Source organism: Aricia agestis, chromosome 21 (assembly GCF_905147365.1).
Source record: "Aricia agestis chromosome 21, ilAriAges1.1, whole genome shotgun sequence".
NCBI lineage: Eukaryota > Metazoa > Arthropoda > Insecta > Lepidoptera > Lycaenidae > Aricia > Aricia agestis.
In genome coordinates, this window is record NC_056426.1 from 738,037 (window position 1) to 752,799 (window position 14,763).

At 39.6% G+C, this 14,763-nt stretch overlaps 1 protein-coding gene across 5 annotated transcripts in view; it reads left to right on the forward strand.

Annotated features, from left to right (window-relative positions):
• LOC121737817 (protein phosphatase PP2A 55 kDa regulatory subunit) overlaps positions 1-7,553 on the forward strand; it is a 57,934-nt gene extending 50,381 nt beyond the window's left edge. For all 5 annotated transcript variants that reach the window (XM_042129526.1, XM_042129528.1, XM_042129529.1 and 2 more), the window contains 7 exons: positions 179-242; positions 1,236-1,383; positions 2,032-2,110; positions 2,885-3,012; positions 3,998-4,127; positions 6,298-6,450; positions 6,939-7,553. In XM_042129526.1, the coding sequence (XP_041985460.1) occupies positions 179-242; positions 1,236-1,383; positions 2,032-2,110; positions 2,885-3,012; positions 3,998-4,127; positions 6,298-6,423 (675 nt within the window). In that variant the 3' untranslated portion in view covers positions 6,424-6,450; positions 6,939-7,553. The remainder of the gene's footprint in view (positions 1-178; positions 243-1,235; positions 1,384-2,031; positions 2,111-2,884; positions 3,013-3,997; positions 4,128-6,297; positions 6,451-6,938) is intronic.
• The last annotated feature ends 7,210 nt before the right edge of the window (positions 7,554-14,763 follow it).

Sequence of the window (14,763 nt, forward strand, 5' to 3'; positions counted from 1 at the left end):
CAACTTTTTTGACAGATTCTTCATACTTGATCTGTCAAGTTAATTGGTGGATAGCCAGGAAGTGGTGAAACAGGCCCTTAATGTTTTGAATGGGTCTGATTGGTTGTAAGTTGCAAACAACAGTGTTTTCATCTACTACATTACTGCACTTACGTATAATGTGTGTGTGTGTTTGCAGGTGATCACGGCGGCGGAGTTCCACCCGACTGAATGTAATCTCTTTGTATATTCTAGTAGTAAGGGTGAGTAAACTATATTTTTCAATTTTTAAACTTCTATCATGATAAACTATCCAAGATTTCAGACAAAGTGTTTTTATTAAAAATGTGTTTCGTTTCTCATTGTATCTGTATCTCCCTTTCTTGGTTATAAAATGAGTCCACACTATTATTATAAATGCGAAAGTGTGTCTTGTCTATCCCTCTCTCCATTACCATCCATATCATACTTCTTTACTCTAAAACTGTACTGATAAGATTTTATTGGATTGTCTTAACCCATCGGCTTGATGATAAGCTCACCGGTGAGCGAGACACAATAGAATAACAATAGATTTCCAAGAATTAACGATCGAAGGAACAAACATGGTGGGACTGAACAAAGTAGTAACTTCTATGTTTTAACAGCCGTTAGTCTCCCACTGCTGGGCAAAGACCTCCCTTTTTTGCTTCTACATGTCATTATCCTTTTGCTGTATTTGGCCACTTTTCCTTGCCTGTCCCTGTTACACAGGTCGGTAGTCCTGACTAACTAGACGCGTCCATCTGCATGCGAAGTGCCCAACCCTCTATGTATAACCAGAGAAGTTGATTCCTAGGCAGATCGCGGACCTACGTAAATTGGTCGCGTTGTGTCAAACCCAGCCGACAGATCACAGCTAACATTGAGTTGACGCAATCCGACCAATTGACGTAGGTCCGTCAACTGTCTTTTTTTTTAACATGGGGAAATGCTTTACGCATCCCCGGCAAATTGAGGATATCGGCCGGGGTATGTGGGATTCCTGTCTACCCACTAAAACCCCATGGTGTTCCACTCATCGCTTAAAGCAGAGTTGCGGGTACGATAGAACCAACCGCACCTCTACCAGCAGGTCCGTCAACTGCCTAGGAATCAATTTCATCGATTATCGACAAAATTTCATTATAATCGGTTGAGCCGTTTTGGTGGAGTTCGCGCACAAACACTGTGAGACGAGAATTTTATATATTGGATAACATTATCTGTATGTTCAGGTACTATCCGTTTATGCGACATGCGGGCGGCGGCGCTGTGCGACCGGCACGCTAAACTGTTCGAGGAGCCGGAGGACCCCCACGCGCGATCCTTCTTCAGCGAGATCATCTCCTCCATCAGCGACGTGAAGCTCAGCAACAGCGGCAGGTGAGTAGTGTCGGTGTACCGGGCTCCGGCGGAGATAGGTGGCCATGCTTCAGCGAGATCATCTCCTTCATCAGCGACGTGCAGCTCAGCAACAGCGGCAGGTGGGTAGTGTCGGTGTCCGGCGGAGATAGGTGGCCCTGCTTCAGCGAGATAATCGCCTCCATCAGCGACGTGAAGCTCAGCAACAGCGGCAGGTGAGGGGAAACTGACGGAAGTTGTACCTTGAGGAAGGTCTCGGGGGAAAAACCGGCGGAGACTAGCTAGAAGAAACTTTCGCGGCTGTTGAGCATCATTAGAAACCGGCGGAGGCAGGTGGTCCATCAGTAACGTGGAACTCAGCAACAGTGGCAGGTGAGGTCTCGGGGAAAACCGGCGGAGATCGTAGCCCGAAGGCTACTGCGTGAGGTGCAAAATAATAAAATCTAGGAATGCTTTCATATCACGGTAGTCTCTATAAACACGTCACGGTAGATCTATTATAACATTCATGTTTGGTAATATAATTTTGATACTAGTTTTATGCCCAGAAGCTCTAAATTTTATGTATCGTGTCACTGGTAGTACGCTTACTATTGGTTCGCCATCCCTGCCCTAGCTTAACATTAAACAGAAGTAGTAAATAACTAATCATTTAATTTAAAATTTCAGGTATATGATGTCGCGGGACTACTTAGGTTTAAAAGTTTGGGATCTCAGAATGGAGACGAAACCCGTAGAAACATATCCAGTGAGTATATTATCCTATTTTTTGTTTTCTAGTCAATAGAAAACAAATAATGATTATTTTTTTTCTAGTCAATAATCATATTGAATCACAAAGAATATTGCCCCATTGCTCCCCCCTCCCCCCATTGCCTTGCCTTGATGACGATTGTAATAAGAACGGTTCTGATATCACTATCAATGTTCATACTTTGATATTGATATTTACATTACTACATTTGAATTGCTAACGTAACCTAACCTATACAGTGTGTTAGTGTAAACACCCTTATCCTTGAAACAATCAAATGATCCCGTCAAAATGAACAACTTTTTCTATGAGAACAATGCTGGGTATTCAATAATATAATAATAAAAAACTCAAAGCAGATATATTACTACCGCGCGCGTTGTGAAGCTTCAAATACGACCCAATTGGGTCGTCTTTTATTTAGTCTGTCTCTTTTATGTAAATGGCATTTCGTATCTTTTGTTTCACTTATCTGTCAAATTTGTCAATGTCGTTCGGAAGAGATTTAAGCCGGAAAATAGTATGAACGTAACAGATCTGTATAAGTAGAATATAATTGTGGGTATTAAAAAAATGCTCTCTTCATACACATACGGATGCCCGGATCGGCAATTTGTATGGGTATGAAGACGGATTTTTTTTAGTTCCCAGCATTGTTCTCATAGAAAAAGTTATTCATTTTGACGGGCTCATTTGATGGTTACAAGGATAACGGTGTTTACACTAACACACTGTATATCCAGATACACTAAAGTGTCTCAATTGTAGGTGCACGAGTACCTGCGCTCGAAGCTGTGCTCGCTGTACGAGAACGACTGCATATTCGACAAGTTCGAGTGCTGCTGGAGCGGTGACGACCAGCGGCTCATGACCGGATCCTACAACGGCTTCTTCAGGTAACAACTAATTCCTATACATACTAATACCGAAAATAAGTGTTTGTCATCAATTAGATCGATGCTAATTATTATATGCTAAGTACTCACATACGGTTTTACTCGATCGAGCAATCACGTCGAACAATAATCTTATATATAAAATTCTCGTGTCACAATGTTAGTCACCGTGCTCCTCCGAAACGGCTTAACTGATTTTTACCAAATTTTATATGCATATTCAGTAGGTCTGAGAATCGGCTACTGGGTACTTTTTATATTGATAAGTGCATTTGTTGAATAAACAATAGCAAATTATTACAACTCGAGACTGACGGTGACCATTGTTTGTGCGGCGGGATAGCGATGGACGTTGCCATGGTGACATACTTATTTAGTCACTTCAATAAAATAATACGGGCGGAATACTTTATATGGCAAAGAAACGTTTGCCGGGACAGCTAGTATTGTTCTATATTATAGACTTCGGCGTGAAAGTAGCAAGGTTGAAAGAATAACTTTTTTTTACTTTTGCATAGGAAAATTCATGACGCTGTCCGGGCGCTTGCCTATACAAAAAAAAAAAGATCTTTCAGCGGTGCTACTTTCACAGTAAACTCTATACAAGGGATACATACCCAATACCCATCCTAAAGTATTGTCACTTAGTTTTGTTACACCCTGCATATGCAGGCTTTGTCCCTAAGAGCCAGTCCACACGGCGCGTTGCGTCGACGCAGCGCTGCCGTTGCGTTGTTTTACATACAAATACATAACCAATGTATTTACACGGCGCGCTGCGTCGTGACAGCAACGCGCAACGCACACATGACGGACAGCAGCCCCCGAGACGAAGCGGGGGTGTTGACGTTAAGACTGCTTCGTAATAACGCTGCGATGACGCAGCGCCTGTGTGGCCGGCTGTGCGTCAAAAGGCAGCGCTGCGTCGACGCAACGTTGACGTTGCGCCGTGTGGACTGGCATTAACCCATGTATTCCATTTCAGGATATTCGAGCGCGGCGGTGCGGGCGCGCGACGCGGCGAGCTCACTCTGGAGGCGTCGCGCGACGCCGCCGCCCGCCCGCGACAACCGCTGCGGCCGCGACGTGTCGCCGCGACAGCTAAGAGGAAGAAGGTAGTGAAATATTCATTCGTATATTTAATTATATTTTAAATATGAAAGTATGTCTCCACGCTTTAACACGTTCGCTGCATAAGTAAATATGGGTTACCCCAGGGTTTTATGCCCCTAACGAAATGTGCGTTATGGGGCATAAAAACCTCAGAGCGTATATTTTTATCACATCTATATATTTGTTTCATCCATACACTACTAGTACTTTATGAAATACGAGCTCCGCACCAGAGGAAATTTGCAGCAAATTGTCCCCGCACTGGGCGATAGTACGCGTATGAGGTATAAATGCCTCACAACGCAGCAAACGTGTTAAACCGCTGTAAACATCGTAAGTAAACCCGCACATGGTTGGTCCCAGACAATGATGTTCTACTTATACAGATCTGTTACGTCCATACTATTTTCCGGCTTAAATCTCTTCCGAACAATTTTCAAATTCAAAATTGCAAACATTGACAAATTTGACAGATAAGTGAAACAAAAGATACGAAAAACCATTTACATAAAAGAGACAGTTCTGTTTTTAAACATCGAATCGTATCGCTGTCTCTTTCTTCGCCTGAGCTATGACGAAAATTCGATTTTTTCCAGATTGTTCGAAAAAAAATTTGAAAATGTAAATAATCGAGGTATTTATTGCAATCAAGACATGTGGTAAGAGATTCCATGTGTTTTGTTTTTTTTTGAGTCATAATTGGTACATTTTCGAAACGCGCACGACGTCATTTTCAATTTATGCAGGTAAGACAAGACGCGGCACGTTCGTGACTGCGCTCGATTCAGACTAAAGAACAGACGGCCCAATTGGGCATTTACAACGCGCGCGGTAGTAACATATCTGGTTTGAGTATTTCATCATTGGTCCCAGACGTATTGACCTGCGGGGCTAAAATGGTCGCTTTGAAGAATCATGATATGAATCATAATATGATTCATTTTTCTAAAATCGCAAAATGCAACTCTGCTTGCAATTCATTTCTGTATTTTTGTACTGATTTGACATTGGTCAGTTTGACAGTTTTGACAATTCATTTGCTGAATTGATTGAGAGGAATTGCTAAATGTGACCATTTTAGCCCTGCTGCTTATTCCTCCAAACTGGGCAGGCTATGTTGCGAGAATGCCATTTGTGTTTAGGCAACCAATATGGACATTAAAAAAAATCATGTCCCAGGCCACCCTTTGAATACTGTACTTTTCGAAGAGTGATTTTTTTGCCCAGGTGAACCGTACAGTCCTCCCAAATTAATAATGCCCATGGAAATCTTTGCTAATTGTCGTAATCACGAAAACACCCGAATCTATGAAACTTGCAATTTGCACCTTGGTCAAAGGAAATAGAAGTAAAATATATCATATAGCTGGTCCGTCAATAAGTGCTATAACTCACCGGGAAGTCATCGCGGCGTTACCGTGGTAACGTCCAAGCAACGTCTGGCGCCTCTACGTCGCTGCAAAGCGCTGTTTTTCTTAAAGTTAAGTTTAAAACAGCGCTTGCAGCGTCGTCTTCCGACGCTCGGGAAATACGATCGTTGCCGAAAAATTACGAAAATTTCTATGCACATTATCACTTTGGGAGCACATACACACTTTGTACATAATATTATAAATGCCATAGCAATCAGGCCAATTACAATCAATCAATATTGCCCCACCCCCCTTCCCCCTAGTTTCTAGAAATTAAGTAACTGATTTGTTAGTTTTATCTTTTAACTTAATAATTATATTCTCTGAAAACTTTTAAGGGTGTAATTTAAGTGGGTTGAGCTGATCTGATGACTGATGAGTGATGGCTCCCTGAGAAATACAAAATATTCATGTACCGTATATGAAATCCATACTAATCCATACTTCCATACTAATATTATAAATGCGAAAGTGTGTCTGTCTGTCCGTCTGTCTGTCTATCTGTCTGTCTGTCTGTTACCTCTTCACGCTCAAACTGCTGAACCGATTTTGTTGAAATTGGTATGGAGATACTTTGAGTCCCGGGAAAGGACATAGGATACTTTTTATCCCGGAAAAATGTACGGTTCACGAGCGGTAAACGAATTTTAGCGCAACGAATTTGCTGGCATCATCTTGTACAAGATTACATTGTAATGTATAAATCAACAATAGATGCAAAGGCCTTATTTCATGTTAACTTTACTTCATCTTCCCTCAGGACGAGATAAGCGTGGACTGCCTGGACTTCAACAAGAAGATCCTGCACACCGCGTGGCACCCCACCGAGAGCGTCATCGCCGTCGCCGCCACCAACAACCTGTTCCTCTTCCAGGACAAGTTCTAGCGCCGCCCGACGCCAGCCCGGGACCAGGTACTGACGATACATGTATAAGAGTCTGCATTCCTGCAACTATAATATAGCAACAACAAGACCCTGCGCACCGCGTGGCACCCCGGGATATAATATTATAATAACTCTCACACCGATTTCTGTGACGGTGGCCGGTTGGAATAAAACCAGGCCAGTGAAATTTTGTAGTGCCGAAATGTGCAGGAGCACTCTATATTCCTTTATTCTTATAACCCAGTGGGACGAACCGCTGACACGACTGGCGAGATATGAGGCGCAGGACTGACTTTTTGCATGCCCATCCAACGCATGGATCATCTTACTTGTAAGACAATCAGATATTATACTGCGCAAACGCCGTTCACTTCGTAATAAAATAAATACTGAGTCTGTGACCTTTTAGTTTCGTAGAGATAACTGTATTTTTGTAAATAACTATTACTTTTTAGTTTTTGGTAATGATTCTTTGGATTGGTAATATTCAATAATATCTTTTTTTTTATTTCCAGCAGTTCGAGGTGTGTGCGCCGACGTCGCTGATGAGATTAGTTAGGTTTACACAACTATTGTACTCCCGGCATGTCGCAGTTGCCATAGTAACCAGCTTCTAATACTTCAACATCAGCCCTCGCTTCAATTGGCAGTGCCGTTCCGAAAAGCGATTTAAAAAGTTGAAAACTTTGACACTTCAATTGTTTAAAAAGTTGAAATGTCAATTTTGACATCTGATCTTTTTTAATTGTGTCGATAATCCGAGATGGGTTAATACTTATACTGAAAATGTGAACCTATTGCATAAAACTACAGCAGAACTCATACTATGGCAAGATAATTCGAAACTTCAAATACTAAAATAGTAAACAAACTGAAAACCGGTAATTTTGAATGTAGACTATGGACTGAATTTAAATAATTAAAAACACATGGTAACATCTCGTTTCGAATAATCGAATTATTCAAAATATAAAACATGAATCACAAATTATAATTCATATAATATTGTAAGACATGCCGGTGTAGAGAATATAGATGGAGCCTCTGTACATAAGTACTCTTAACACGTAGACTGTGTAGGTACTAGACGTGACAAAGTCGAGCGACACGACAAAAAAAAAGAGCGACGCGATACATAATAATTTGTTGACTATACTACTGATGTAAAGGACATACACACGTTTTCCGTATTCGGAAATCCGAATGTATGGAATCAGTAGAAAGTATGCACACGTCCGTTTTGTCCGTACGGGACGAATTCCGCACGTACGTTTCGTCCGCGCGTGAAGAAAGACTTGTGCGCTAGACTCACGGAATTCCAAATCGAAATTCTGCATTAGGAAAACGAAAACGGTAAACGTGTATGCGGCCAGCCTATCGCGGTTGTAAAACAGGCGATATGTCTGTATGTTTGAACCATAAAGTTAATATACCTAGCGGAATAGAGAAACAAAGGCCTGAGCAAGAGAGATGTCACTATCAGTGACACTGCGTGGTAAAAAGAGACGTGTGACAGCAGCACTCTTTTTTTTTACGTCCAGTCGGCACGTGCCGTAAATAGCCTTTTTTGCGCCCTGTGCGAGCTTATATGACTGCTCCCTTGTTTTTTAACTGACTTTCAAAAAGGAGAAGGTTACTACATTGGAAAACAACTCTGGGGCGCAGCGGGAAGTACTTATCGGAAGCAATTCGAAAAAATAAGAGTCTACCTGGCCATTTTTGCGCCCCCCCAGAGTCTACGCCCTGTGCCTGGGCACCGGTGGCACCGCCCTATTTACGGCGCTGGTGCCGCACGTTGACAATTTAATTTCATAGAAATCATGTTCAATCATGCTTGTAAAGTGTATACGTACCTACACATATTTTTACACACAGATGTAAACCAATTTCGGTTACGTTTGACAGCTCGAGATTGTTGCTCTATTCCGCTAGGTATATTAACTTTATGGTACAAACAGAAGTGCTATTCTGTTGCGAGTTGCAACGCATCGCACGCAACTTTGTTTTATGTCTAGTATCTATTCTTTTCTCTATTCAGATTCGAAATAATCGAAACATAAACAAATCGTTTTCAATTTTACTTAAATTAATGCGTCATTTACTAAATAAGTGACATTTAAATTGGGAGTATAATAATGCTAAAAAACACTGAATACAGACTATTAGATGTATAAAAATCGCTTGACATGCTTTCCCCCCCTTAGAGAATATTTGTTTACGTTTCAATTACTTTGTATCTGAATAGAGAATACAGTCCAAGCGTGGTGTAGAGTAAAATTCCACCGTTATAATGTTTTGATTCACACAGTAAGAGAAAAGCAGCGCGCGGGCGACTAAATTGTCTATCGGCATTGGAATATCGCCTTTAGCGCTTTTAAAATAGAGTCTACTGAACAAAACATTGTCGTTTTATCTTAGTTAAGTTACGTTTTGCGGGGATTTAGACTTTTATTCTGTGTGCGATTGAGTCGATATTAGAATGACGATGGAGAATTTTTTTTTCTAATAGAAGAAGTTCTAATAGAAATGAATAGCTATAAAGAACAAAATATTATTAGAATATTGTACAGTGCTCCCAAAGTGATAATGTGCATAGAAATTTTCGTAATTTTTCGGCAGCGATCGTATTTCCCGAGCGTCGGAAGACGTCGCTGCAAGCGCTGTTTTAAACTTAACTATAAGAGAAACAGCGCTTTGCACCGACGTAGAGGCGCCTGACGTTGCTTGGACGTTACCATGGTAACGCCGCGATGGCTTCCCGGTGAGTTAGCGATAGCGGATAGCCACCGGCTATATGTTATTTACTTCTATTTCCTTTGAACAAGGTGCAAAATGCAAGTTTCATAGATTCGGGTGTTTCCGTGAATATGCAATTAGCGAAGATTTCCATGCGCATTATTAATTTGGGAGTACTGTATATTGTTTTAAAATGCAGATTGTTCACACTTTTGTATTATATTATGCCATCGTGGTAACGGTTTAGAAAGAGTAATAAAATAACTAAATTAAAGACAGAGATCCTACAGTAAAAAAACTAAAATAAAATTACTGTGTGAATCGAATATAGCATACGTAATAGCTACTAGGTTCGTTTTGTTTTCGGCCCGTGCCTTGCATCCAGTGTTAAGTAGTTCGTTCATTATTTATTTTGTATTTTTTTTATTTGTGATCAGTTTTGTTAAGTTAGTTAGGTCACGATTCTGCCCTCGGCGGTGTGTAAATGGAGGTTTTTAACACTTTTCTACAGTATTCTTTTGCTTAAAGAGCACAGACTAAAAAAACTTAATTTTGTTCGAATTTCGAAATTGTCGTTAACTTTTCTGTCAGGATTATTTCAAATTATGTTCCATTTTTTATTTTAAAATATATATGCTGTGTATAACAAATATTATAATATGCTGAGAATTAACTAGAAACATGCTCTTGAAACTGTGTTAAGAGTAACTTCGTTCTGATTTAATAAAAAGCCAAAAAACTGACTAAACTATATTTCCGTGTAGCGCGATGATGAATAAGTGATATTTAAATTGGGGATAAAAGCTGAGCGAGTATATTTACCACCAGCATGTCAAAGCTTTCTGTCACTTGATTTTTCAAACGAAATAGAAAAAGGCAGCTACAGGTCAGTTAACTAAAGCTGGCACGTTCGCAGTACTCACCCTTATGCAATTTCACTATATAGTATGTTTAAAAATAAATGTTTTTTTAGGTAGACTAGAGTTAGTTTTTAATAAAATGGGTGCGTTGTAGATAAATAAAAACATTGTACACTATTTCACGAGATTGTCCCGTTACAGTTTTGCCGGAACTAATTCTTTCCGAAGACATTTTATTCTAACCTCCAAATAGGTAAATAATCGCACGCGCTGCGCGCCGATCACACGCGACTGACTTGTAACATCACGTTGTATTTATAAACAGTAGCAAAAGAGAGCTCATAAGATAGACCGCGCGCGAGAGAGACGGGCAGACTTTTCATGATGCGTATGCAGTACGATGTTACGCCGCGCGCTTATTCACAGACACTACACAAGCGCAATGTGTAAAGGAGTGAGCACACTGAGACGAGCCATGCCGGGGTCAGCGTGCCGGGGCTCATCGCTAAAATCCGCCTCCATACAATTTGTATGGAAGCGGAAATCCGCTGCGCCCCGACACAGTGTGCGATACGCGCATCCGCTTCCATACAAATTATATGGAAGCGGATTTTTGCGATGAGCCCCGGCACGGCCCGTCTCAGTGTGCTCACTCCTTTAATGTGTTGATCGTGCCAGCTTTAGTTAACTAACCTATACATTGAATAGCTACTTATCAGATTCGAATGCAATGGGATTTAGAACGACGTTTTAGAATGGATTTCAAATCTTAAATTCTAAGTTATGGGTTTAAATTGAATCAGAAAGGAGTAAAGTATATAGTGTGTTGGGAATTGCACTGTGATGGCGTCAAATGTATATTGTATATGTTTAGGGGTGGCTGTGAATCGTGCTTAGTGTTGCGAGGGCAGAATACTTTGTTGTGGGGTACACGGAGATATATTTGATAGTTGATTCGGTAATCGCGCGGGAACCGTACACTTTTCCTGGACAAAAAGTATCCTATGTCGTCTCACTGGATTCACATTGTCTCAATACCGAATTTCACTTAATGGTTAAGTAGCTTTGCTCGGTATTCGATAAAACACGAATAAAATGACATTTTCTAAAAATGATTCCTAGCCAGATCGATTTATCGCCCCCGAAACCCACTATATACCTACTAAATTTCATGAAAATCGTTGGAGCCGATCCTGAGATTCCAATTATATATATACAAGAATTGCTCGTTTAAAGATATAAGATTTATACTAGCACAGAGTCGAAGCACATCGAAGCGAGTTATTAAAACTGAACAACAAATTCAACCTTAACTCCAAAGCGTTAAAGCACTTTATTACTTCTAAGAATTTAAAAAGGCGCGCGAATTCACGTCAATGCGCCTGACCATCGCTGATTCACAGAAGTAATGTATGCGTTACGCTCTGGAGTTAAGGTTGAATATTCTGTGTTCGGTTTTTGGGAATTCGATTCGCTTCGACTCTGCGCTATTATAAATATGATTGAAATATGAAATTATAAACTTGATTCAAATATGAAATGATAATATAGCGCTGGAATCCAGTAAGATTGGCGCCTGTCATTGTAGCCCTTATGTAATGCATAAGAAAATGTAGCGACATTTTCTTTAGTCATATTGCGATGATGATCACGTAATAACTTCTCATAATATTTGTTTATAAATTATGTTCTGTCGAATGTATCTCTGTAGACCCTTTGCTAGGTTGGGGATCATGTAATCATACTGGAGTGAAGTTTTTCGCCTTGGCATACTTGTTCAAATGTGTAGGAACTCTTCAGTATGATTTTAAGTTCTTCATCATAAGAAAATGGACAAAAATATATTAGCAAGACTTGTACGCTCGGTAAAAGATTTTGATGTGGCACATTTAGTTTGTTTCACAGGTGCAAAACGAATGATCAAACTTATTATATCAATTTGTAGGTACTTTGAAAAATTTTTGACCTACCCTCTTGAAGTATGGTTTTGTGTCATTCGCTCTGTAGCCGTGGAATGGAGCGCACGTACATTTTGTTATAAATAATGTGGTGAATCAATTTGTAAATACGCGAACGAACGGAGGCCTGATTATAAATATAGATTATGTCACAACACTCTTGTACAGAGTTATGTAAAGCTTGAAATTATGTTCTGTAGTATTAAGGGGCGTGAGCGAAAGAGAGGTACTCGATGCTCTGTACGTCTCTTTCGCACAACGTGTAAGTGCACCGTGGTCTTCAAAATGAGTTCATGTAACTGCTTATTTTGAAGTTCAGGGACAGAAAATGGTCGATGATTTTTAACTACCCGCAATCGTTAGTAAATTATACGACTGTTTCTATCCCCTACGGTGCGGCGGATTGAGACAAAATGCCTAGGAAATTTTAAATTTGTAAGGCACTTCCATTGCTTGTGAATATCAGACTTGTTTTAACGTTGATCAGTTGTATAGTTTTGAGGTTAGTTTGTGTTTTGTACGGGGGCGGAGTCTACTGGCTCGCGATTGAGTTGTATGGGACTTAGGTAGGACGTCAAAAATGTTTAACTACATAATGTTGAACTATCGTCAAAAATAACAGACAAAATTTGATGAACCATTCAGATAACGAAGGTTCTAAAGATTGGGGGTAGTTGAGAATTTTTTTGACGCGTCTGAAACCGCACAACTCGATCAGCGATCGTTGCGTTTAGACGTAAGCAAAAAGATACGCTGTCCGCTAATATTGGCCGATAGATCAATTAGTGATAAATGTGTGATATTTATCGTGAAAAATATTGCCTTCGCCGCTTTGAAAGCAAAAGTCGGCCCCGCCCCGCGCTGTAAAAACGATTTTGTGTAGAATAAGCGAGTGCGAGCGAAAGGGACGCGTGATAGATGTAAGTTTAGGTCATAGTTAGGCGAACTGTGAAAGCAATCAGTTTTTTTTCTTTCCTGCGTCGAGGGATCAACGTGTTTTGTGATATGCGGGCTGCGAACCTCGAGTGGGCGGTTGTTGACAACGAACTAGTTTGGCGCGCGCGCCGTCGACTCCTGTCACTGGCTGTCAAACGTCAGTGTCAATGTCAAATATACTTTTTTATAGTAACGAGAATATCATTATATCACCTAACCTATTCGACGGAGAGCTGGCGACCAAATCGGTCATGTGGCTTCAGCTGTATTAAAACTCCGTTAGCTACTTCCCTGAACAACATCTGCTAATCAGCGTGCTGGCAGGCCGTGGGCGGTGGTGGGTGTACTGGGGTGGGGAAAAAATGGAAAAAATGTAAGTTCAGCGACTTAATTTTTCTCCAAACAGTTGCTCTGTACTTCCTGTGCACCCAGATTTTTTTTTAATTCGATCGGGTGGTGGGAAGGGGTTGCCAGCTTTATTATTATAATTAACGCTGGGAACCCCTTCCCACCACCCGATCTATTTAAAAATTAAAGTCGCTGAACCTCAATTTTTTCCCCACCGTACTATACACGGTACACCGTACACCCACCGCCTAAGGCCTGCCAGCACGAAGATTATCAGAAAAGGTCGTTCAGGGAAGCAGCTAACGGAGTTCTAATATAGCTGAAGCCACATGACCGATGTGGTCGTCAGCTCTTAGTCGATGTTAAATTACAGCCGGTCGAATGACTAGGAGCGAACACGATAAGCTCTTTAAAAAAATTAAAATACATATCGGATTCTAAATTTGAAAAATCGGATGTGATATCGTGAGTTGCCAGTACTTATTTTTGTTTTGGAAAATGAAATGCATCGTGTATGTGTTATTTATTTTAGTGGAATAGTGTGGATGTGCCATGCGGACGGCGCGCCGCGGGGTGATGTTGTTGAATCTTGAAAAAAAATTTTTATTTTATTTCCTATAATAAAAATTTTTATATCCAATGTTTTGTTTTTTTTCTACCACACATTAGTAAACCTGTTTAGACGTTATTTTAAAAATCGTAAGTAAAAGATTAAAGTTGGTTAATTCATAATGCCCAATGTCTAATATTAGAATAAGAATACTGCATGTATTCTTATTCTAATATTGTAATTTAATATGTTTACGTACAGCTGTAGTAACTTTTATAAAAGGAAACAAAACAATACGGTACTGTAAAATGTTTTATTGTTATAATGCTACCAAATCACATAATTTATCACAATAACCATGTTAAATTCGGTAATCTTATTACCATTGTACAAAAGTTTACAAACTATAATATTTACAAAAGATCTTCTACACTACCCTAAAAACTTTAAAAAATAAAATGGAAAAGTTACCAGTTACAAATAATAATTTCAAATTAAATTCCTCTTTCAACACCAATAATTTAAAAATAAAGTATGTACTGGAAATTCTCTTTACAGTTTCTATGACTAAAACTAATAATTACTGTTACGTTAGTAACATAGAATATCATTGATTACTAACTAAACTGGGCTAATTTTCAGCTACGTATCTTGAGCATGTTCAATTTTTCTAAGTCTACATTTATATTTCACTTTGTATTACACAGTTTGTAGTAGATAATATAAGTACTATACCTACTAATATATAAATAAATAAATACAATAATAAATTTAAAATTATAATTTTTACCTGTTATAAAATTGCCAATAAAAATGTTATTTGTAATTTTCCTTTGAATTTTGTTACAAAAAATGCTTTAGAGGAGCGAGGCCTTGCAACTTATCACTAGGATCATAAAAAATATTTCAAATTTTACTCTACCATTATCTGAAAATTTCTACCAAATCTACC